Source organism: Polypterus senegalus, chromosome 12, assembly GCF_016835505.1.
Source record: "Polypterus senegalus isolate Bchr_013 chromosome 12, ASM1683550v1, whole genome shotgun sequence".
Classification (NCBI taxonomy): Eukaryota; Metazoa; Chordata; class Cladistia; order Polypteriformes; family Polypteridae; genus Polypterus; species Polypterus senegalus.
In genome coordinates this window covers 160515723-160541709 of record NC_053165.1, presented here as the reverse complement: position 1 = coordinate 160541709, position 25987 = coordinate 160515723, and the positions used below count along the sequence as shown (strand labels likewise).

Below are 25987 nucleotides of genomic sequence, written 5' to 3'. Positions count from 1 at the left end.
AGGGGGCGTCCTGAGAATTTAAACTATTTGTGCCTGGAAAGCGAGCGGTTGTAGTCGCTCACAAACCTGAACTATTCAAGAAAAGGCAATGGGGGAGAGGGCAGCTGTAGTTTCAGATGGTACAGAAAACGCAAGGGCCGATACAATTTGAAGGTTTTCTACAGAATAAAACCATCATTTACAGCCATAGGAACATTTTGAGTTCAACACATGGGCATTACTTCTCTGTGTCGATGACCAGACATGCTGTTCATATTTATTCTGTTTTAGACTCTTTCCCTCCTTGTAATCCAGACAGTGTAAGTTGTTGAGGTGGTGAATATTATGTTTGGTTATTCTTTAGATGTACTGTACGCTAACTGAGCAAATTTTACAGACGCAGGGCTGAATTTCCACATTTCTACGCCGGAGGGCAAAGCACATAATTTTGCAACCCTCAAAAAGTTGATTTATAATTTTCAATTTAATATGTACTAGTTTATTTTTGAAACATATAAGCACTTAATATAATCTTTATAATATTTGAATTATATTTTTAATTCAAAACTACACAACTTATGAAATTGCATAACATTAACACCTACAAAAAAAACTTTCCATCGAATTTCTTCAAGTCGTCTTAAATGCCTGCTAGAATTTCTTCCTTTGCACTTTTGTCCATGAAAAGTCTTCAATTGTTTCATTGAACTCGACAGCTTCAAGACTATACGTACTTATCATTATTGTATTATTTGGGGATTTTTTGGAACTATAGGAGGTGTGCCAAACAAGTGATCAGCTGATATGAAAGAAGTAATCAAGATTTTAAATAATAATTATTTTAATAAATTAATTAAATTTTATTTCAAAAAATTTAAATCACTACTTTAAAACCAGTTTAAAAATGTAAAAATAATTAACCAAAATAGCCTATATAACCCATACGCGGTACGACGATTACTTCTTTAGTTAGTTCAAATTATTCACCCAGATGGCGTATTCGATACGAAAAACAGCGAATAAAATTGGCACAAAATGCAAAAGATTTACATCACTTCTCATCTGACAATATGAAATTTTATTGAAATCTTTTGCATTTTGTGTCAAACTTACATTACATCACATTAAATGATGCTGCATTAACAAGCCATAAGTTGTGTATGTTTCATGATTTGTAATAAAAATCTCAGCCCCTCCTTATAATTTGGCGAACACCCCTGTCAACTTTTTCTGCTTACAGAACTGAGCAAACTAAACTGTATATAAAAGTAGTAACGATATATTTTAGGTACCTACTATCAGTAGATATATAGAAGTCAAGCGATATGAGTGTAATGAATCACTATTGTAACGGCAAATCTGGAATTTTCCTTTAACACGTGGTTTACACCGAGTGTGTGAGAGAGGAATGGCAAACACTTTTTGTCTGTGACTGAGTAAGACAGCGCAAGCTGTAGAGATGGGCAGCATAAATGTACCACTCAATTCATATTCAATTAAAATTCATTCAAAATAATACTGAAAAATGTGTAAACATTTCGTTATTTCATATATATATATATATATATATATATATATATATATATATATATATATATATATATATATATATATATATATATATATATATATAACTCTTGGCATTCTCTCGATGAGCTTCAACAGGTAGTCACCTGAAATGGTTTTCACTTCACAGGAGTTCAAGAAAATGCCAAGAGAGAGTAAAAAAGTAATCAGAGCAAAGGGTGGCTATTTTGAAGAAACTAGAATATAAAACATGTTTTTAGTTATTTCACCTTTTTTTGTTAAGTACATAACTCCACGTGTGTTCATTCATAGTTTTGATGCCTTCAGTGAGAATCTACCAATGTAAATAGTCATGAAAATAAAGAAAACACATTGAATGAGGAGGTGTGTCCAAACTTTTGGCCTGTACTGTATGTGTATGTGTATATATATATATATATATATATATATATATATATATATATATATATATATATATATATATATATATATATATAGGCCTTATGGGAAATATCCTGTACAGACCACTATACTCCTACTGGGTAGAGCCTTGATTCTTCATGGCCCAGAATCCTCAGGGTGTTAGAAATATTCCTGTGAGATTTTGGTCCATGCTGGTAATTTCCACAGATTTGTCACCTGCACTTGTGCATCTCCTGTTTTCCCCCGCGTCCCAGAGGTCTTCTAGTGGATCAGGTCCAGTAACTGAGAAGGCAACTGAAGAACACTGAACTCATTGTCATGTTCGTAAAGAGTCTGTTTGCTTTGTAACATACAGTATGGTACATTATAATGCTGGAAGCAGCCATTAGAAGTAGAATCAATTGAGACCATGAAGGGATGTGCACAGGACCATCTTAATGTAATGTGACACTAGTAACATGAGACTTTTCGTTCCCTCCCCATAGACATTTTCCCACATCATTTACCGCTGTACAGCATTGGCCACTCTGGTTCAGTTGCAGCAGGCTATGAGCTGGGCATGACCTCGGGCTGATCGGGCCTTAGCACGTAATTTGCAGTAGTAAGACCAACTTTTGTGTTTAGTGCCATTACAGTGTTCTTACAAACCACCGCCTAGCAGTAGACCAAGAACAAGTGCAGTTGCAAGTGGGCTTTCAGGAGTCTGACAAGGGGAACGAAGTTGCATCACTTTGGCAGGAGGGATGTCAATATCCTAAAGGGCTCTTGCAGTTCCATTAAAAAAAAATATTGTCAGATCCTCAATGCAGTAACGCATCTTATATATAAACGTCTACACGTGGAAATCTGTGTGTGTGTTTGCCTGTCTGTCCGGCCCGGAAACAAGAGGTACAGTCGGGGTAAGGGCTTCACCTCCAAGGAAACAAACTCGCTTAGCCACTAATACACAAGTGAGACGAGCAAGTCGGCAAAATGAAACCTCTGAAGAAAGACAAAGTCGCTTAGCCGCTAATACAGGGTGGTCCAGATCTAATTATGCAGATCCAGATCATCTGGATGACTTTGATTTATGGCAGGACGATTCCAGTTCGGCGCAAAGACGAATCTTCATGTCGTCAGTTCACACACTTCTCGATGGTCCGGGATTTTTTGGGTGATTTTCTATGTAATAAACTTAAGTTCAAGCGTAATGAAAATTGCATAATTATCTCTGGACCACCCTATACACAAGTGAGGCGAGCACGTCGACACAACAAAACCTCCTAAGAAAGACAAAGTCACTTAGCGCTAATGCAGAAGTGAGGCAAACACATCAGCAAAACGAAACCTCTGAAGAAAGACGAAGTCGCTTAGCCACTAATACACAAGTGATGCGAGCACGTCGGCAAAACGAATCCTTCTAGGAGCGAGATGGCCCAAGTAGTTCCTTTCAATTATCTGACATCTCTACATTTCAAATTTTTTTCTGACGATTTCAATAGTTTCTAGGACCCCGGGCTTTTTACAGCTCAGGCTTACACACCTAGTAAAATATAAATTAAATGTGATCTTACAATCGCCATATGCCCTGCAAATAGTATGAAGAAATTAATAGTACTTACATATTCATCTTAAAATAAAATTCTTTTTGGGTGACGTGTGCACACAGTGGTGGGTTTGGATGAATTTGACGTAACACCTGCATTTCTGTTTTTTTTTCTTGCCTGTGCTGGAGTTTGCACCTGATTAAGGAATGAAGGTCTTTGTGTAACTCAGAAGGTAGATCTACAGTCCACCTTTCATTGTCATTCCATTCCGTTCATTTTCCTTCCTTCCTTCCTACATACTCTCTAGATGTCATGGCCTTTTCAGCTGTTCAAAGTGAACAGTGTTTACAATAACCACGACCCTCATTTCAGGTTGATGTAGCTTAACAGTTGCAATTATTTTAATTAAGTTTACATGAGGATGTACGTCTGCCCCTTTAAACTGAGGAGTGTGTAGCAGCAAGTCTTTAATTGAGAGAGGGCGTTAATTGAATTACTGGCGTTAACAGGCAATCAGACGGCCAGCTGAGCAAAGCGATGAGAAACGTGAACCCACCCGACTAGCTGTGTTGGTTAAACTTGGTGTTGATCTCGTTCCGCCATTCATCGAGACGTCGCACTCAGACCCCTCTTAGTACCGTACTAGCTGTGGATCGTCTCCGGTACGCTGCGATTCTATTACAGCATTTTAAATTTCTCTCCATTCTGTATGAATACAGGAGATTAAAATGCTTTGTTACCCCACAAACTTTATAGTGGTGTCTGAGAAAATATTTTTGGGAAGATTGTTTCTTTAATATCATTGGAGTCACCAATGAATTCAAGGAGCCCTTTTTTTTTGTTCGTTATTTCACCTTGTATATAATTTCTTGTTCGTTTTCGCGTGCCTCTTGGGGTCAGCCATTGCACAGAGGAGCCCCTGGAGTAATTGCAGGTCAAAGGCTCAACAGAGTAGGATCTCTCCTGGCAGTGATGGGGATTCGAACCGACAACCTTACTGTATCACTCCATTTTAAATACCATTTTCACACTCAAAACACAAAAATTCAAAATTAATTGTTTATTAAAGTTGAAGAACCTTACAGAACATTTTGCAGCTCTAGGGCCACATTCAGATATCCAGAAAGAAAGCTTAGCTTCGGTGCCAGATTTCATTAAGTAAAGCACAATACTTTCAATCCAGCCTATCCGTATGGAGCATTTCAAAAGACCAATAGCATGAGACGATCTGGACGTGTGTCACAGAGAAACTTAAAAACATTTAATAAAAACACCCCAACAAAATCTGTAGAAGCACTCGGACAGAAGCTTTCTTGTAGAACTGCAGCTCGCCGAACTGTTCAGGTGATTTGGTAATAGCAGGGCAAGCTGAAGAGAAGATCCCATCCAACTTGACATCTACACGTACCGAATGAGCATCTGAAGCTGAACGCCGGGCTCCATGAACACTGCGTGGTCCCAGAGAGCTCACCCTATAGGTTTTGTAAAAGGTTGTATTTGGAGGTAGAGAGAATGTTTAGAAGATTCAAAATTCACGTTCTTCCTCTTTTAGAAGCTTCCATGCAAAAACCGAGCAGTCAATCAACAACTACCTTGATAGAATTTTTCTGATGTATTTAAAAAAAAAAAAAAATAATAATAATAAAGGCATCAACAGTTAGACATAAAATGCTGTGCAAATGCTGTTCGGCAAGATGGAGGGTGGCATCTGCGTCAAGAGCAGTCAGGTCCATTAAAAGGGCTGGCGAGGAGGATTGTCTCAACTGGCAGAAAGAATCAACACGTGTGGCGAGACGTGTCAGGGGTTAAAAACTATTTACATTTTAAGAGCTGGCCAATTCCTCAGAGCCGGACGTAGAAGAGCATTGTCAAAAGCATCACTGGCAGCTGAAAATAGAGAATATAAAAAAGTGTTAAGAAAGGGTGCCAACATATTATTGATTAGAATATTTTAAACAGTCAAAAAAAGAAATAAATGGTGCTAGCGTTTTGACTTATTAATGTCTTCAGGGAATGTCACTCTGTGCCCTTGCCAGGGATCATTTCTGGCTTGTGCCCGATCTTGCTTTCCCACATCCCTGCCCTGGAATAATAAGCAAGTTAGGAAAATGAATGGGACATCACCCAGGAGAAATTGCTTGGGACCCTGTCGGACGACTCCTCACATGGGGAGGTTGGCCATCAAGGCCTGAAAGTCAGGAAGCACCAGCTTTCCCAGTTGAGCTCCCATCCAGGTGATCAAGCGGGCCTCTGGTTTGTAACTGCAATGACGAGGGTCTCCTGTTACATAGCAGCAGGTCATCTTTTCTTCCCTGCTGCCCCTCACCACTAAGAAGTCCCGGACGAGTATCCACACGTCTGATGTGAACATCTCTCCATTTTACGTCATCACATAGAGAAGATAGCCATGAATTGAGGCCTGCGCATGAGAAAGTACCAGCCTTGCAAATTGAGCAAGAAATGGACTGGAGCAGAACCCATGTGGAAGTTGGAATTTCTCACAACTGATAGGAAATCAAGGATTTTGCGCCTGGAGGGAGTGGACAGGAAAATCACCCACCTGGCATGAACATCTGGATAGAATTTAGTCCGATTTACATTTCAAGCCCTTTCAGATGAATGAAAAGGCAAAACATCTTTTGTGTTTGCTTTGTGTTCTCTTTGTTTGAAGTCTCTTTAGATTCTTCTAAATTGTACAAATGTTTTAGTCTAACGTAGAGCACTTTTATCATGTTTGGTAACCTTCATTTTTGAAGTAAAAACCACACGTGGCAGACTACGCTTCATTGTTTCAGAAGGTCAGGATATCCGAAAGTCTCCCCGGCAATTCCAGTACCCCACGTGTAACCCCCAAACAACGGTTCAGTTTATTCATCTTAATTTGTAGTAGTTACTTACTGTAAACATGAGAATGGCGAATCCAAACCAAGAGACTCCCCAGGTGTATCGGTCAAGAGCAAACTGAATGTATGGAAAACAACCCTGCAAGAAAAGAAAAGCATTTGTTTAAACAGTTACAGTGCTTAGGTGTGGTAGGGAACAAGACTTTATCATCAAAACACAAAATGGTCAATCCTCCATTTGTAAAGGCAACTTTGTTTTCTGGCTGCAAAACTAATGTTGCATTTCACTGAATGTCATCCACATCTTAATCTACCAGCTGCTGCTTCCCCTCTTCCTCCTCCTCATTAGCAGAGGCCACTTTAGCCACCTTCCTTATGCTAACACGCGAAACTACTGCACCAAAGAGCCTCTTTGTCCAGTCAGTATTCAGAGATTCAGGTGTGGAGGTGCCACACCAATGGCAGGCTGGTTACTTAAAAAGTATGAAATACAGAAGACAGAATTCGCGTCTTCACTGTGGATAGCGACATCTTTTACGTATTTTAGAACTCTGATGGCCGGTGTGGTGTGCTCGGCCATTCGCATCGCTTCAAAAGAGGCTCACCAAATCAACAAGCTACCTAAGAAGGCAGCCTCAGTTATGGGACACCCTATGGACCTGCTGTAGGTTGTCGAGAATCGGTCAAAATGAATTCCTTTATGAACAATGCTGCCTGTGCTCTCTGTGACACGCAACAAGCATGGAGGACTTTTCAGCAAGCAGAAGAGTGTCAAGAAACATTACTGGGGCTCCTTCGTACCTATGGAGTACACCTTTATTGTGACCCCCTGGGACTGCTCCGTTATTAGAAGTTAAGTCAGAAGCTGATTTTTTTTTTTTTTTTTGTAATTCTAGTGTGTATTTGAGAGGGGCTACTACTATTTGCTAGAATACGGGGCTATTCAAAATGAAAGCACAGATTTCAAAAATTTAATTTCAAACAAACTGTATAAGACAAACACATTCCGCCCATCACTGGATAGAGGAAGGTTCAGTCCTATGGTCCTTGAGGTTGCATGCACTCAACATGAGCACCACGTGTAGCGTGACAAACATCAGAATGGTAGACCATTTCTTGCCCCACACGAGTCAACTGGTTACTGAATTCACAGCTTCCTCAATTCGATGTCCCAAATCTTGAAGATTAGCGGGCATAAGTGGAACAAACAAACAAACACTCTTTAATGTTACCCCCCCATAGATAAAAATCACAGGGGGTAAGGTCTGGAGACCTGGGAGGCCACAGATGATGACCAAGATCATCTTGTCCACCTTTTCCAATCCATTGTCTTGGAATGGTGGTGTTCAGGTAGCGCCGGACCACCAAATGGAAATGAGGCGGGGCACCACCTTACATGAAGGTCTGGCATTACCTGAACGGCACCATTCCAGGATGATCGAGTGGAAGGTTCCACCTTACGAAACTATGACGGACGTTTCTTTGATGAAGCAAATAGTGAACTGGTTTGAAAAGTTGAAGCATTTTTCGCACCTGAATGTTTTGCATATTTTGAAACTTATAAATTGCTTATATTTTGTCACAATTACAATACACTGACAAACTTAAAAGTGCAACTTCTATCATTTCAGTATCGTTAGTGGGATTTGTGTACTTTTTTGGAGTGTTTAATGTGTTAATGTAAGTGATATTTCATATTGTACTTTTATGTTACAAACAATTCATATTTGACATGGGGGTGTGAAGGTAAATGTGAAACAACCAGTAACGGCGCACTGCTAGAACGATAACGTGCAGTGAATACACTTGACTTGTAGTTTTCATTCTCTTTCTCTGTACGTTTATCATTCGTTTTGCTCAATGGTTGACGCACCTTCTGCTTCCTGAGCAGCTCTTCTCTTCTCCACCCTAGTGGCCTGCGTGTTCTCTTCTTCCGTCAGCTTCTTTTTGCATTAAAACTGATTGAGTGAGTGTTTGTGTTGCAATTAAGTGCAAAATTAAGAAAATGTACTAAGTCTTCAATCTGCCTCAAGAATAATTTAAGATATGAAGAGATAGGGGAAGTGACGGCAAAGGTGGTAGGAAATGAGAACGGCGGCCGTGTGGCCTCCTGCCGAGAGTTGATTCTACAATCAAATAAAATAAAACGAGTAATAAAAATCATCACCACAAAAGCGGACAGTAGAGGTCACGTAGTATAGGTGTGCCAAATTTCAGGTCAATCGGTCAAACAGTTTGTGAGCTACAGGTGATTTAAAATCCTGGACAGACACGGTAGCGCATCATATAAGAAGGTACAGTTGTTATTAAAAGATGGCGCCTCTGAAAAGGCCTAAATGTCAAATTCAGCCCACCCTCCAAAGGGATACCCAGTCGAGATTTTTAAAGATCCTACCATCTACCCCACTACTTGGACTCTTCTCTGTTGGTTTAACATTTGTGTGGCGCTTACCCCTAAGATTCCTGCGGTGTCCCCTCTTGTTGGGGACACTCATTTTAAAAGAGCACCAGCAGCACACCCTGTGCCACTTCCCTTCATAATTCCGAACATACCAGTCATGCCACCTCGTAGTCGTGGTTTGCTTAAACCAAAGAGGTTCAACTCCTTAATGCTTTCCTCTTGGCTTATAATAAGTGAATATTTAGTGGAGGGTCCCCAGGGTCATTTTAACCATAAAAACATGACGGCAACATCACGATTCTCTAGGAGACTCCCTCATCCCCAGATCTATAGGTAAGCACAATGTGATTATTTAAAATAAAGGTCGTGCCACTCTCTTACATTTGAGTAGATGTAGTTCATATCTCCGGCATTGCAGCCAATCGAGTTGGCCACCAAGAAGTTGGCCTGTCGCACACAGCAGTTAGGAGGGAAGTTGTTGCTATTGGCACGGAAGGCTGAGAAGGTTGAGTTGTACGTCACCCAGTCCAGGGGGCTGTCAGCGCCACAGCATTGTTGCTGAGAGAGAGAAAGAAGAAAACATTTTTAAGTGTGTTTATTACATTAAGGCATACGCTACATGAGACATCCACCCTTAAACTGACCTGAGATAAAAAACGATTGAGTAAATGAACACAAGTCATGATGTGACTACAGTCTCTCATTAAATCTCATCCTATTTTAGAGCTAATTGCATTTACCCTTATCACTCGTTTGTAAATGGACTCCTCTTACTCCCAAGCACTTGAGTTGGAAAAAGTTTCAAGTCTATTTAAAAACTAATTTCTCCCACAACAAACACAGAAATATGGAGTGAGGGGCGCGTAAAGGACGACTCGTACAACTGGTTAGGGAGACCGAGCCACTGCATGGCAAAGTCACGTCACATTATGGGGCTTCCAGTCATGGCCTCGATTCACAGAATTTTAGGGGGTCAGAGGCAGTGGGCGGTGGTGTCCTCCTGTAAACCCAGTCACCTAATGCGACATACCCAGTAGACTCACTCAAACTTGTCTGAAGCTCGTCCAATCAGAAAATAAATAAATCGGACCGGTTTGGTTTGGCCTTTAACTGTAGGGCAGGCTCTGAGTGCATGCGAGCGTTCATCCAAGGACGCCCATCCGAAGGTACAATGCATTTACTGTAGTAATGAAAGGAACACCTCGGACAGTAGAGGAGCTCGTCTGTCTGATGTCTCTCATTTGACACGCCACAACAGAATGGAAAAGAGGAGGAATTGGGGCTGAACTCGCGACAGCGGCTAACCCTTTGTACAGCACCGGCTCTGTCAGGTAATACGTTACTGGTGGTGTGCTAGAAGTTTGGCATGCAGTTGTTAAATTTGATTTTTTAGTTGCTTAAACTTGACATGGTCCAGCGACAAGATCGGTTAGGTGGACATACCCTAGGACTAGAAGTCGTGTAAAGCGACATTGGCTTACACGGCCAAATCTGCCTCTAGCAGTTCGAGATCATTTTAAGTTGAGTGGGAGCATCCTGAGCGAGTCTTTGTCGTTGGCAGGGCTGTAAGTGAGCACAGCGCTGGAAAGGCATAACCTGTTGGCCAAAAAGCTGTGCGAGGCGATGGGGAGCCAATCAGATTCAAAGTTTTCATTTGGCAGCGGGCAGCAGTTCTTCAAGTAATCGGGTCTCCTTTCTTGTCATGTTTGCAGGCTATGGGTAGGAAGTGCCCACCCGATGGCAAAAAAGAAAGGTATAGAAAAGATGTCTTTTTTTGGCAGTAAGTTGACCTCCCAACACATCCAACTTCACACCTCCAGGATGAAATCCTAGAAATAAATAATATTGGTATCCGGCAGGGACATTACAGAGAGGACAGAACTGAAAAAAAATCTGCTTGGTACACCTTATGGCAGGGGGTCCTCAATCACGGTCCTGGAGGGCCGCAGTGACTGCAGGTTTTCATTCTAACCATCTTCTTCATTAGTGACCAATTTTTACTGCTAATTAGTTCACTTCTTTTGCTTTTGATTTAATTAACTTGACTCGGACCCCTTAGTTCAGGGGTCCTCAATCACGGTCCTGGAAGGCCGCAGTGGCTTCAGGTTTTTGTTCCAACCCAGTTGCTTAATAAGAAGCCCTTATTGCTCAAGTAACAATTCTGCTTCACTTTAGTGGTCTCATTCATTAACATTTTAAACCCTTGTTGCTTATTTTAGTCTTAAACAGCTGGATTCTTGGTCTTTAATGGCTCCTAATTAGCGATAACATGCAAATGACAAAAGACGCCAGCATTTCTCCCTTTAGCTTATTACCACTTACACCTGTGTCTGTGTTTAATCATCCACTATTGGGTTTAATCAAATACTTCAAAGGAAAGTGAAGGACTGAGAATTACTCCTCCATTTCACCCTTCAAATAATTTGGATGTGATCCTAAGAAAGGGGAAGAAAATCGAGGGCATGAGAATGAGCTGACATGGTAGAGTTAAAGCACTTACAGGCCATGAAATTAAATTGTTGGCAAGTACTGCTTGCTAATTAAGCAACCAGGGTAGAACAAAACCCTGTAGCCACTGCGGCCCTCCAGGACTGCGATTGAGGACCCCGCATTATTATGGGATGGCCCAGCGACTTGAAGGGTTATGCATGTCAGTGCAAGGGAGGCAACTTGTGGGCCTAAATGGACAGGAGGAAGGGACGTCTGGGAGGTGGAGATGACGTTTTGGGCATAATGGGTTAAACTTCTATTATCTGGCACATACTTGGAGAACACGACAGGCGACTTTTATAAGACAACATGAAGAGTTCAATGTGCGCCATTCAGTAGAGTACTCGGGGCAGTTTGTGTGTGTATAATGAACAGTAATGAGACTCGGAGATTCTGAAAGGAGCGGGCAGCGTGCCTAAAAAATAAAGTAAAATGATGAATGCCAGGCCACAGGGTAGAATCAGACATTCAAACAACTGAGCCCAAATATGCAAAGGTACAGTAGATCCTATAAAAACAGATGCATTTTTATGATATTGGGCAACAAAATGCATTGAGTGTAACCCAGTCACTAGAATAAAATTTAGGGAAAAAAACAGAGCAGCACAGCGATAGGACGTCCACTAAAAGGAGACCGAGCTCCACATACAGCACAGTGTCCCCAAGAGTGACACTTACGCCAAGCATGATTCTGTTCCAGGTGCTGGTAACCAGCTGTCCAGGAGCAGTTGTGTCTGAGTAGTACTGGAGCATCTGCTTCTTAATGAGGTTGCTGTTGCCCACCATCTAAAGAAAGAAAGAGAGAATGAGATGATTCTTCATTAGTGACAGTTCTTGTTCTTCTTCTTGTACATAAAGGTGTACCTTCACACACACTCGGGTTACACAACTCTGTCAGACGTCTAGGCCACGGGACTCACTCGAGTACACAAATCTGGAAAAACCAGACGCCACCTCCACTTCAAATTACAACCCAACACTTGCGTGTGACCCAATTTAAGTGGCATAGCTATAGGAGCGGGCAGAGGGGGCGGTCTGCGCCGGGCAGTACATTTTTTGGGAGGACGGCATTATTAGCCAAAAGGCTCAGTGCAGTTCATGTGTAAGTAGCAGGGGTCAGAAAAATGAATGATCCACAAATGCTCCAAAAATAATTTTCAGATTCTCCTTCTGTGACGGCATCAGACACAGCAGTTGAAATTTGAGGCAATAAAAAATAAACCTAAACGTTACACCGATAATAACTTATAGGAAGATAAACTACTAATTTATAATTTTGTTTTGTTCTCAGTCCGAATGCGTTCAGACCGCCCCACCTATCACTTGTACACCACGATGGTTCTGGTTTTCGCAGCTAATTATATTAAGCCGTGTTCTAATTATTAGTTTATCAGTGCGTCTATATTATATTCATGTCTAGTTAATGCTTATAAATAATTATACGTGAAAAATTATTGCTGTTTCTCTATATATGAACAAATCTATGCAAAATGTATCTTCATTTTTCTCTATACGTCATTTTAATGGGTTGTATTGCGTCAGCTTCTCGCCGTTTCATTTTCAAATTGCCTTTAGTTTTCGATGTAACTGCCATATTTAACAGTTGCTTACATTAATGAGGACCCTCAACTGGGAGCATAAAGTGAATAAACTATCAAAAAAAGCAGCCCCTCTGTAGGGGGAGTCCTTACGTAATCTCTGTTGGTGAAGGAAGTGATGCAAGAGGCGGATTCAAAGATGTAGATGATCAGCATCAGAACCAGGTACTGTAGAAAAGAGAGAAAAAAAAGAAATAATGAGTTTTATAGCCCCCCAAATGTTTCATTGAGAAGAGCGGGTTACAAGGCTTCAGCACAGAGGGCTCCTAATCTGCAGATGGGACAGCAAAGCTACGAGTAAAACGGTCATCGTGGAGCACATCTTCTAGCGTGTGAGCCACCAGTCACATAAGAGCGTGGCCTTCCTCGCGCACCTTCAAAGACGAGACCCTGGCTGTTCTTCGTTTGCCACACCCAAGTCTCCATTCAGTAGCAAAAGAAACCCCAGACGGGCCCGGTGGCAAGCGACCCGGACACGGAGTGCAGAAAGGCTTGGCTTCAAGGAGGAGAGTGGAAGTTGAACTCATGAAACGCACAAGTCCTCCTTCATCAAACATAAAAGGACGGTAATAAATAAATATGGCAACACGTTGGCCACTTTGGTGCACACTGATCTGCCAGGTCCGGGGTCCCGACTGCCTCTTCCAAGGTTTTTTGTTGCTTCAACGGGGGAAGACGAAGCTCCTCTTCATCCCAAAAAATAAAAAAGGACATGGCAATGCTAAATCGGACCAGTAGACCGCTGGGGAGTGTGGGTGTCCAGTGCAGGATTGGTTCCTTGCCTGGATGAGGGTCCCGCTCCCCTTCACCCCATGATGGAATAAGTGGCTTAGGGGGAAACAAAATGGCAGATTTGTGAAGCTTTGGAGAGAATCTGCAGATCTCGGACTCCTAGCTTGGTGGTTTAAGTCTTCATACTGGAAATTTACATCACAAGGGGTCAACAACCTCTCCTCTGCTCCGCTTGTGTCTGGTGGTGGGGGGAGAACTCCCTCCCAGTGGCTCCGATTTCATCGGGTTACTATTGGTTTTGGACCACGAGGGCCATTCATTCACCTTCAACCGATCAGCTTTACAATTCATCCTCCGCCACCATCAAGGAGACTTTTACGTTTGATTGAAGATGAGGTCACGTTGTTAAACAACCAATTTAAAAACACAAACTGTTTAATATTCGCTAAATATTACAACAAAGAACCCTCACCTCCTCTCGGGTACACAGCAGAAAAACTAAAAAGAAATAAAAACATCCGACTTGATAAAATAGCAGCTACGGTGAGGCACTAGAAGAGCCGACGAAACTTAAACCGTGAAAGATTTACCTATGAGCTTGGAAGACATTCATCCATTAGCCAACCCGCTATATCCTGACTACAGGATCACGGGGGTCTGCTGGAGCCAATCCCAGCCAACACAGGGAGCACGGCAGGAAACAAACCCCGGGCAGGGCGCCAGCCCACCACAGGGCACACACCAGGGACAATTTAGGATGGCCAATCCACCGAACCTGCATGTCTTTGGATGGTGGGAGGAAACCCACGCAGAAAGGACCCGGGAAGTGAACCCACAGGTCTCCTTACTGCGAGGCAGCAGCGCTACCCACTGCGCCACCGTGCCGCCCCTTGGAAGACATTGCACAGATTTTTATTCAAAGAGTGGATTTTAAAGTTTAAAGGTCACCAACTGTCCTAAAAAATGGCAACAGACCCCTCCGTATTGCAGGATTGGCAGATGGAGAAGAAAGAAACCCAAAGAGAGGAGATGCACTGCTCCACCATGGCTCACGTCAAGCAGCTCTTCCCAGACCTCCTCCATCTTCATGGTTACCATCAATAACCCCTTCAAATGAAGGCTGCCCACCTGAAAAGTCAACAGGCCTCAATCGCTTTTAGCCCTTTGTGTCTTGACAATGACTTCAACAAACGGTGGTGGCGATGCACTTCATGAGTTCGACCATCCTGCTCATTTAGCTTGCCGAGCAGTTCCCCTCGTTTTCCCCTCCTGCCTTTTTCTGAAAGCTGTCACAGTTCCCAGCTTGATCCAGCTGGCTACAAGACACCGGCCAAGAGTACAAAGTAAAAGGCGCAGCGTTGGCCATTTCCTCCTGTTTCAGCTTCTCCAAGTGTCGTCGTCTTTACGCTCGTTCTTTGGCCCGCCATACTAACTATTGGGTTGAATGCACAAGGAGACCCTAAACAGCCTCGGTTCTTCAGGTCATGGATTCCACAACTTCGTTTGAGATTCTGGTCCACGTTGGCGATTTCTGCAGATTTGTCAGCTGCACATCTCCAGTTCCATCACAACCCAAAGGTGTTCAGATCTGATGACTGGGAAGACCACCGAACTCACTGTCAGGTTCACGAAGTCCGTCTGAGACGCGTCATCATGCTGGAAGTAGCATTGTGGCCATGAAGGGGTCCACACGGTCAGCAGCAGTACTCAAATAGGGTGTGGTATTCAAGTGATGATGATGATGATGGATTGGTACTAAGGCCCCCCAAGGTGTGTCATTCCTAATACCATTACACCACCACCTGCTGCTCGGTTGGGTTCATGCACTCCTGCTTTTGGGGTCCGTGTGCTTCAACAGACATCGAGATTCATCAGACCAGGCTACGTTTTCCAGTCTTGGTCAACCTGTGCCCACCGCACCCTTAGACGTCTGTGCTTGGAACTCAACGTGGTCTTCTAATGTGGTAGCCCACCACCTCAAGGTGCGACTGTGCTGTGGATTTCGAGGCGCGTTTCTGCCTCCCACAGTCGTACAGAGAGGCCTTTCTGTCAGCCCTAACCAGTTGACCCCTTTCTTCCACAGAATTGCTGCTCACGGGAGATTTTTTTGGACCATTCTGGGAGACGGAGTGTGAAACCCCCCGGGAGATCAGCAGTTACAGAAATACTCAAAGCAGCCCGTTTGGCACCAACAGCCACGCCGCCGTCAACATCGCACCCAAATTGTGGTGTTTGATGTGAAAATGAACGGAGGCTTCTTAAGTACAGTAAACCTGCAGCATTTCATTTAGTGTGCTGCTGCCTCATGATCAGCCAATCAGATGATTGCATGGAGAAGCAGGGGTCCAGGTGGTCCTAATACTTTGCTCAGTGACGGTAGCGACATCTGCAGGGCCATTTTCTATCCTGCTTGGCCCTAAAGTAGTATACTTATTTTGGGACCCCCCACCCTAATTCACCTTCATTCTGTGTGTGATAGCTTATGCCTAGAAATACCAAGGACCCCCAGATGTGATTGTGACCGTAACCACTGAATCTCAAATACAGGGGGGCATTTGTTGAAATTCTCTGCATAAAAACTTCAAAATCTCCATGGAGTAGCCAGTCTTCTCCGTGTCAGACCCTGGTGAATACAGCCAGTAATTAGAAAGATGCCACCAACCCCCCAATGAGCACGAGACCACCCTGTGTCTTCTACAATTACAATACGCTTGAACTGGCCCTCAGCAGAAAGGAAACTGGGCAGTGAAGAACTCGAAATTCTACTAACCAGCATCAGCATGGATCGACTTTCTCGGGCCACCGCGATGATCCCGTACACCGCTGTGCAGAAGAAGGCAAAGCCGGTGAAGATGGCAATCCAGGCCCCCGCAAAGATGTCGTCTTTCCCCGACACGGCCGTCAGGGGGTACACTTTGTAGCCGTCCGTTACCACCCAGACGGTCTCAGCAAAGAGGGTGATGCCACAGAGCTGCAAAACAAAGAGTGTCCGTTAGAGGCAGTTCACTTGTCACGTGAGAGACGACAACGACGGAAATAAAAAGGACTGAAGAGACGCCCTGACTTTATTTTACATACTCTGTGCAGTGAGATTCGTCACCTCAGCATAAGTGACAGGTCTTAGTTTCCCACCTCAATTATTATTGGACTCTTTACACCCGACATTTGTTTAAAACGGTGCAGAATTACACCTGAATTTTTATCAAATCAAAAGTTTGGAGTTTTTTGTTTTACACCATTGGCCACCAATGCAATGCCAATCGACGCTCAGCATCAACCCAAGAAAAATATGGAGGGGGATTTAACAGATTAAGTAAGAAAGAAAATTACAGACTTTCAAATTAAGGGACTTGCAGAGTCTGTTCCCGTTTTAAAATATGACGTTGGAACAACAGAAGATGGCGAGACCAAGCGATTGGCGATGTCTGCAGTTTCGTGGCTATGAAGTCCCTTTCTAAATTAGGGGTCTCCTTTGGAGTTTTTAGTGAAGCAGTCGATGGCCTCGCTTGTGCCCAACGATCTGCAGCCCTCCTGAGCACAAGACGACACCAAACAAGTGACAGACGTCAGCTCCACCGTTCACACCGCAGGCCGCGGGTCCAAAGCCGTCCACACGCCCGCTCCCATTCCTCCAGGGTGTCGCCCATCGGGCGTCGCAAATGAACAATGCCCCCCCCCAGCACACGGCCATCAGCAGCTTTCTCAGTCCTGTTTGGTGGCATTGTTGTGCGGAGGACGGGTGGGGACGGGAGAGCAGGGTGACCTCCACCTCCTCTCGTGACACTGAGGTCACTAAAGGTCGTCTCTTTTAATTCGGGGTAAAGAGTTAAATCCAAAAAGCAGAAAAGACAAAGTTGTATAGAGAAAAAAAAAAATCTGAATTAATGTAAGCCCCCCTGACTTGGAATTGAATGGTTTACTTCATAAGGTAGAAGAACGTAATAAAGAAGAAGAGTCGTGTCAGATAGTAGAAATATTTAAAAACAAAACAACAAGTGGGCTCCACTTTAAATATTTTCAATTGTAATGGAAATCTGGCGTTTGTCACCCTTTAATGGGGGTCCATAGAGGGCTAGTAAAGGATCACAAACCAACTTCACATTCATAAGCCCTCACCTTGAAATAGTTTAAATGAGACCCCACATGCTTAGGTTTGAAATTTCTTATTGCTTACCTCCTAGCCCTCCAAGAGCCACTGGCAGGACCACCAGTAACAAAATAAATAAATAAATCAACTTTAAATGATCACATATCGGAATTGTAATCATATTCGGGATCAGCAAGCTTGAAAGAGCATAAATGAAATGACACTCCCTGGGCCAATATTACAGATCCCCATCCCCAGGTTTTGTAAAAAAAAGAAGTAACTTGGACCCCTCGTATCCGATTAGGGGGTCTGTGGCCTGCACGACTTCCAAGTCCTTTCTATTGGCTTACTCGATCTCGAGCACCAAAATATGGCCCAATAATAAAAGATTTTTAGGTCTAGAGGGACAAAGAGGGGGGGAACCCCAAAATGCCCGAGCAAAGTGTCACATGGGGGGGTTTCTTGTATTGGCGTGTTTGAGATGCCCCCCCCTTACTATTTTTGCCTGTAGCCAGGGCTGTGTAGGCCGAGTCCCACCTCTACCAAGTTACGCAGTAAAAGCTGCCTGTACACAAAATGCTACCTAAATAAATTCAATCCCTTAAATCATTAAATAAATAAATAAAAATGACCGCATCAGACAGACAAAGGGAACGTCACTGCCACCGTCATGAACAGGACATCAGCCACTCAGACGATGACAGAGGACGACACCAGAGCACACTGGGAAAGTGCGGCAGGCAGGCATGCATGGACCCCAGCGCCCCGGGGCCGGGAGTAATTTAAGGGTTCACTATTTAAAGTCCTACACACACACACAAACGCACACACCCCTTGATTATAAAACAAGTGTCTGTCATTCCAACAAGATGGCGCAGGACAAGCATGTTTAGTAATAAAATGAAACGCATTTGTCATTCCAAGAGACAGAGCATCACAAACAAACATGACCACCGCTCTTACAAACCCCATACCGAATGGCACATAACAGAGGCGTGTGGGGTGCGTAGCCCGTCTTCTACCAGCTGTGCTACCCACCTAAGAGGGTTTGAAATCTAATCAATGCAGACCTCCGTGTTAACATTTGCAGCGCACCATCCATTTTTTATTGGGTGTAGTAAGGAAATGCACTGCATTTTTCATTCTAACAGATGCCGAATTAGAAACATTTCCATTTATCCATCCATCCATTATTCAACCCGCTATATCCTAACTACAGGGTCACGGGGGGTCTGCTGGAGCCAATCCCAGCCCACAGGGCACAAGGCAGGAAACAAACGCCACTGTAGGACAAACACACACACACACACCGGGGACAATTTTTAGAATCACCTAACCTGCATGTCTTTGGACTGTGGGAGGACACGGGGAGAACATGCAAACTCCACGATTGGGAGGACCCAGGAAACGAATCTGGGTCTCCTAACTGCGAGGCAGCAGCGCTACCCACTGCGCCACCATGCCTCCCATTAGAAACATTTGCAGTAATAAAATGCGTAATATCAGTTGTTTGTGATGCACCATTGGTTGGAATGACAGACATAATAAGCACCTGTGTGTTTGTCTGCTTGCCGAGGTTAATTATATACACATACAGATACAGACACAGCCACTTACTTACTACTTATAGTATATAGTCGTGTACATAAACGAGTTGTGGGTGACATGAACGTGTGTGCCTGTCTGTGGCCGGGCCAGCCTCCACTATATATATACACACACACACACACCTGCCTCACATGCTGTACACGCCACCTTTTACTCCTTTAAACAGTACACAGTTAAACTATTTCTAGATTTCTACAATAAATACCCAGTTCAGTCGCTCCATCAGGGTCACACCACGAGTCAGAATGGAGTTCCCCCGTAGACCCCGTGCTTTAGAAGTGAAGCGTCTTAACCAGTAAGCCACACTTCTTTACAAAAACACACAAGATAAACCTCGCAGGACATCTACTTTGAGTAATAAACAGCCCCCCATTTCGGCACTAACCAGTATACCACACACCTTTAAACACAACACACCTCGCTAGGAGTCCAACTTCAGCAGTGACCACCATTACCAAGCGTCCACTGCCCCAGCCGCCAGGCCGCACAGGTTCAAACACAGTCATCATCGCCATACAGCGCGCTCTTCAACAACAAACGCCATCCCAATGTGCCTTGGGGAGCGCAGAGTCGCCGTGTTAAACTTCCTAAAAGTGTTCATTTTCAATCCCAGACCCCAATTGTGGGGTGCCCGCTGCCCTAACTACTAGGCATGTTGCTTTAAGCACAAGACTTTTGTCTATAAGGCACTGGGGATGGTGTCGACCCTTGAAATTGGTAGCATGTCAGAGTCCCAATACCGTCACCGACAGGCACAACACACCAAACAAGTCTTGCCAGGTCTCCACTTTTAACAACAAACGTCCCAGCAGGTTTGACCGGGTGCCCACTTCTCTAATTACTAGGCCGGTTTTAACGCACCAAACCTTTGACGTTCAGAACCCTTCAGTAATGATGCCCACTTCCCACCCCCAATGCCTTCGCCGTAACCACTTTAGACACCACATTCACTAGGTGCCCACTTTCAATTGTGGACGCAATGCCATCACGTCCATATCCCCACAATGGCAGCTGTGGGGCACATTCACCCCAGGGGACCTGAGGGGTCAGAAATGGTCACTGAGGCAGAGGTCTAGAGGTTTAGAGAACACGCTGCCCACCACACAAATGCACACACACTTATCGATAAGACGATAAATCTCCGTGTTTGTTCAGGAATGATGACTGGTAAAAATATGGAGAAAATCTTTTCAAAAATTAGAAAGAATTTTCAAATTTCCCCTAGTGTGTATTTCTGAAAGCTTAACTAAAACCACATTGCAAACGTAAATAAACAGCAAGTGAAAGACGCTATATATCCACCAGAAGTGTCTGTGCATAGATGTGGGTCTGTCTGGTTGGTATATTTTGGTCATTCCAACAGATGGTGCCTCACAAACACTGACACACTGCTTTTACAAATCCCATAGCATACGGCATATAACAGAGGCATATGCATTGCATTTGTCTTTTCAACAGATGGCACATCAGAAATATGTAAGTAGTAAAGCATTGTAGTGCTGCAAAATTTGTGATGTGCCATCTGTTGGAATGAAAAATGAAATGCATTAAAAAACATGGTGCACTGCAAATGTCAATGGCGGGGTCTTTATTGCTTACTTAGATTGAAACTTGTCTTAGGTGGGTAGCACGGTGAATACGCATATAATACAGTAGACAGAAAATGAAAGGCGCTATACATACACACAAGACAGATGGAGCAGAAAATGAAACCATCAGTGAAGTATGAGCAGTGACAGAAGCGTACGGCTACAAAAGTGACCAACAGATGGAGCAGAAGGTGACAACTCGAAAGGTAGCGGAAATAAAATTGGCCAGTTTGAAAATTCATTTGCAGGGCAGATTTGGAGCCATCGTGGACTTTTGGAGGGTTTGTTGCCACCGTTTATTTAGGTTTAAAAGGAGGGCAGCTGGGCAGAGAGACTTACCATAATAAAGACATTGCCTATAACCAGCGTGGCCTTAAGACCTGGCGAGTCCCCTTTTCCGTCAGCCATGGTGCTATCAACTCAGGGTTCTGTAAAGTCAAAGAGAGAATACATCAATAAATAAGGACATAAACCCAAACGTTTGACAACCGAGAGGAGAACATTCAGTCCACCAGGCTCGTCTGTCCAGCCAGCTTCTTAAATAAATATAATGAATCCGAGTCCATCCACCTGAAACTCAAGAAGCTGCGGGTGGGTGTCTTTAGACGGACCAGTCTACACATTGAGAGACGCCATCCCACCTGCACTTCTGAACAGGTAATCCACCTGAAGCTAAGCAGCCTGTGCTTTTGTGCATCTAGGAAAAGCTTACGTTGCTGCTGGCAGACGTGATACTAAGTCGGGGCGAGGGGGTTATCTGTACGTGGGCAGTGACAAGGACACCGTGCTGTCCCTCAGATGAGACATAAAACAAGTCCTGACTGTCTGAGGTCATTAAAGATCGTTGGGCATCTTTTGAAACAAGTCGGGTGCCCACGGTGGCCTCGTCCATTCTGTGCCCCCCTAATTGGCTAACCATCTCTCTCACACCTTCACCTCCTAATAGCTAATGAGTGCTGAGCGCACTTGTGCAAGAGGGGCTGCCGTCCCATCCTGTAGGTGGATGGAGGAGGAGGACGAGGAAGTGGAAGCGGCTCTCAGTGTCTATGCCAAGTGACCTAAAGAGCGCTGTATAAAATATAATGAAGTGTCCAAGAAACGCTTTTTTGGCTGCAGACATGAGACCAAACATCAAGGAAGTGCGTACCAAATTCTTGTGATGTGTGACTGATGGCCAAATTATTCAGCCGCCAATGGCTTCTCTCACTTTGAGGAACAAAACGAAGGCACCAAAATCTTGAGGAACGCGTCATTTGTCGTCAGAAAGAAAGCGTCGAGCCTGCTAAACCAGTTCAGCCGACCAGCAACGGAGGAAATTACCGTAAAAATAGGAGGCCGAGACGTCACATCTCAGAGTCGAATACCTGATGGCAAATCCTCAGATGTGAAAGAATGGGGACAGACAGGCTGGAGCCCCTTGGGACTTTCTGGCAGAGGTGGGCCCCTCCATCATTATTATTATTATTATCTGACTGACACCTTCACCCAAAGCGACTTACAACATTTGAGACAACAATCGGTCACATTACTTTTGTTTTTTTATTTTATTAATTGGAGCAGGTGATGTGACTTGCTCAGGTGGCAGCGGTTTGAGGGCTCAGGGTTTGAGGTCCAAAGCCTTCACCACTACGTCCCACCGCCACTCCATGTGCCAATGTGAGCCGATGCCATGGACGAGGGTGACTGGCAGGCTGTAAAACGTGATAATGAGGTGGCACTCTATACAAACGCAGGGCCTGCTTTGAACGTGTGGCCGCCACAGTGGACTATCGTGCCACGCAGGTCTACATTAAAAAAAATCAATAAATAAAATAAAATACACTGACAATTTTATAAATGGTATGCTAATTAGCAAGGCCATACACGTAGATATTTAATGATGTCACATGACGTGGAATATAGCGGCTAAGAAAACGGACACCAAGTCACAAGGCGGTCACCTCCAAACCACTGGAAGACCCCGAGCAAGTCTTCTAATAATAATAGTGTTTTATTTATGTAGCACCTTTCATACTTTACAATTCAATAAACACATTAACAAGACCGTGAAATTTCATACAAGAAAATGAATAAGACTCCTTGAAGAAACGTGTCTTTAACAAGCGCTTGAAATGAATAAGAGATTTTTCCTCGAGAAGGCCGAGATGAACAGCACCCCACATTTTAGGGACCACCACACTGAGATCTCTAACAGCCCCCCCAATGTGTGTGTAGGTCCAGCGAGTGAGCGTCAGCAGCTCAGACAGATGATGAGGGGCTATAAAGGCGATGAGAATAATCTTCTGTTTGATTCTTGAACAGACTGGTAACCAGTGGACATCACAAAGGACTGGAGTGACGGCAGCAGATTTTTTTATTGTGTGCAAGTAGACGAGCAGCAGAATTCTGAGCCTATTGTAATCTATTGTGATATTTAGTTTAAAGGAGTCTAAGACGGCCATGAGGTGGTGTTAACTACGGAAAGGCATTTGGATAAAGTCATTTAATTATCAAATAATAAAGATATAGGGGGATTCTTATAATCCTGTTCATATATTTACATTTCCACGGCTGTCCCCCACCTCAGACAGATCATCCGGACCTTACTTTTATTCTATGTTAATTAGTGTTCCCTAATTCTATTTTCTTATTTATGTTGTCTTTGAGCTCATCATTTGTATGAAAATGTGCTCTGAAAATAAATGTTGACCAATTTTACAAAACAAATTTTCGGACCCGTCCAACTCGGTTCACTGTTGCACAATCGCCATTGGCTGCAAGGGAAGGACAAACCCCGGCCAGGACGCCGGGAGTACAGCAGCCATAAATGATTCGTGTAAAGTCCTAAACACTGAAGCTAAAAAAGCCAAATACAAAACACACCTTAGCCCCAAACAAGCAAACCTTTGATATGGCGTGTCGCATTACTGAGATAACTAAAACCATCCATCCATCCTCTTCCGCTTATCCGAGATCGCCTCCAGGTTAAAAGTGAAAACTGCTTATTACAAGAAAAGTCACAACAGGGATCGCTAAAAATGAAGAGACTGTGTGTGCTGTTAAGGAGCAGACCTGTCGCAACGGCATTCCTTTAAAGTCGCGGCTTAGCGACACACCCAACCAGCGCCCCATGCAATGACACAGGTGACATTTTCAAAAGATCTTCCTTGATCGTGCTCAGTGGCGTTTACAAATACAAAAGGAAAAGCGCCCGTCCATCTGTCCATCCATCCATCTGTCCACTAACCCGCTTAGGAACCGCAAAGAGTTTGAAAGGACGCAAAGACATCACGTCACGTTTCCCATTATGATGCCTCGCCTAACCGAAGAAACTCAATACAGTTCGGTTAAGCGCACCATTGTTAGACAAATTCGTAGAAAGTCATTTTAAAATTCGGCTTCCACGATGGAGCGAAACTGCACTAACCGCGCAGAGAACTGAACCCTAAATGGGAACGATAAGCCCACCGAAGCCTCAAACAACAACATTTATTTCTAAAGCACATTTTCATACAAATGATGTCGCTCAAAGTGTTTTATAACATGAAGAAAGTGAAAAAAAGACCAAATAAATAAGTAAATAGAATTCGGGAATACTAATTAACATAGTATAAAAGTAAAGTCCGATGGCCAGGGAGGACAGAAAAAAGCCTTAAGAGACCAAGTCAACTTCACCCAATACCCCTCTTCGAGTACAAAACCCTCAAAAATGAAAGCTGAAGGCCAAACGAGAAGCCACATACCTGCGCGGCGCACGGTGTGTCTCGGACTCCGATACTAAAGCGCCTCCACCTGCAGCGACACTCTTAAAGCGCATCTGCGTGACGTCACGCGCTCTTCAGCCTCAGCACCCCGCCCTTCAACCGCAGTCGGCTGTGCGCCTTTGGACGTTCGGAACCTCCGGAGTTCACCCGATTTATTTTTACATAAACCCCTCTGCACCGCTTAAGAGCGGCCTGACCCACCTTGAGCTGGCGGCCTTGAATACTCCGCTGTATAGAAATCCAGATCTTTAGTGATTACTGGCCAGAAACAAGTTGTTCGTTTTTTTTTCCTCTTAGTAACTTCCTTCGTATTTTTGTCGGTACATCTTTATTCATCGACCTTTGTTACAATGAAGATGTACACATATACACTCTTCGGTACAGTCATAAAAATACGTGTAAATGGAATAAATTGATCTCGTATATGGCACCTGACAATGGTTGGCATCATACCAGGGCCCATTACAATGATCGGTAAATACCGGCATGCTGGTGACTTGACAAACAATTTGAATATATTATCGGTTAGATAAATATGAAAGGCAATTTATAAACCGATAGAAAGGTAGGTGAATATAAAAAGCAATCTATAATTAACAGATGTAAAGTGCACTAAATAAAAGAAAGACAGCTGGCTGTGAAAGGCGCTATAATAATACACTGTCAGATCTACGCTACGTATAAAGCAGTACAAATGAGACTCGTGTATGGAGACCCTCGTAATTATATTGTTGGATATACAGAGTGCAGTGCAATTCTTACTAGCAGGTCGGACCGACGTGCACCGATTAAGCCCTCTCTGGCACCTTAATGAACATTTGAGAATTTTGAGAGATGAAGGGCACTATACGCGTATAATAGACTGGTAAATAGATGGGAAAGGTGGTATTTAATGGAATGATAGATACCAAAGGCACTATAAAATAGACAGAGAGGCGGAAAGGAAAAGGTGTTATATAATAGACCTCTAAATGTGAAAGGCAGTGACTGATAAAGATTTTTTTAAATTTATTTATTGGACTGGCAAGTGTCGCTCGCACGGTTAGCCACTGAGACAGTCGACCATCCTGCCGATTGTTGTTTTTTAATGTTCTCTTCTGTCCGATTATCGGTTGTTTTATGTAAGCCGTTTCTCGCGGCTGATGAGTTCTTCTCTTCTTCATTTAAAAGTCCTCAGCTCCTCTTCGCCTTTATGCCCCATGTCGCTTGAGGAGGCGCCTACCTCCTGCAGCTCGATTACTCGTGTCTGTCACGTTCATCCATTCATCACAAATGAGATGCATTTTCTAGTGCGCTGTATTTCATGAGTTCGTTACTTCGTTCTCGCACCCTACTTAGTCCTGCACAGTTTGCGAGCGTTCGGAGCCTATCGTGCCAGCATCCAGCTCAAGGGAGGAACCAGCACCACACAGCCGGGCATTCGGTGGCACGGCACACCTCA

At 43.7% G+C, this 25987-nt stretch overlaps 1 protein-coding gene across 1 annotated transcript; it reads right to left on the bottom strand.

Annotated features, from left to right (window-relative positions):
• Positions 1 to 4506: 4506 nt before the first annotated feature.
• On the bottom strand, positions 4507 to 24594 carry LOC120540068 (uroplakin-1a-like). The gene is made up of 8 exons (XM_039770538.1): positions 24526 to 24594; positions 21143 to 21231; positions 16290 to 16490; positions 12881 to 12955; positions 11868 to 11975; positions 9081 to 9257; positions 6354 to 6437; positions 4507 to 5342 (listed from the first exon to the last, which is right to left on the bottom strand). Exons 2-8 carry the CDS (start codon positions 21209 to 21211, stop codon positions 5298 to 5300), a joined length of 759 nt encoding a protein of 252 aa, XP_039626472.1. The 5' UTR covers positions 21212 to 21231; positions 24526 to 24594; the 3' UTR covers positions 4507 to 5297.
• Between the last annotated feature and the right edge of the window lie 1393 nt (positions 24595 to 25987).

Coding starts and splice junctions, on each gene's coding strand:
- LOC120540068 (XM_039770538.1), bottom strand. CDS start 21,211: ATGGCTGACGGAAAAGGGGACTCGCCAGGTCTTAAGGCCACGCTGGTT. Junction 9,258..11,867: donor GGAACAGAATCATGCTTGGC/GTAAGTGTCACT, acceptor TCTCTCTCTCAG/CAACAATGCTGTGGCGCTGA. Junction 5,343..6,353: donor TCGCCATTCTCATGTTTACA/GTAAGTAACTAC, acceptor CTCTATTTTCAG/CTGCCAGTGATGCTTTTGAC.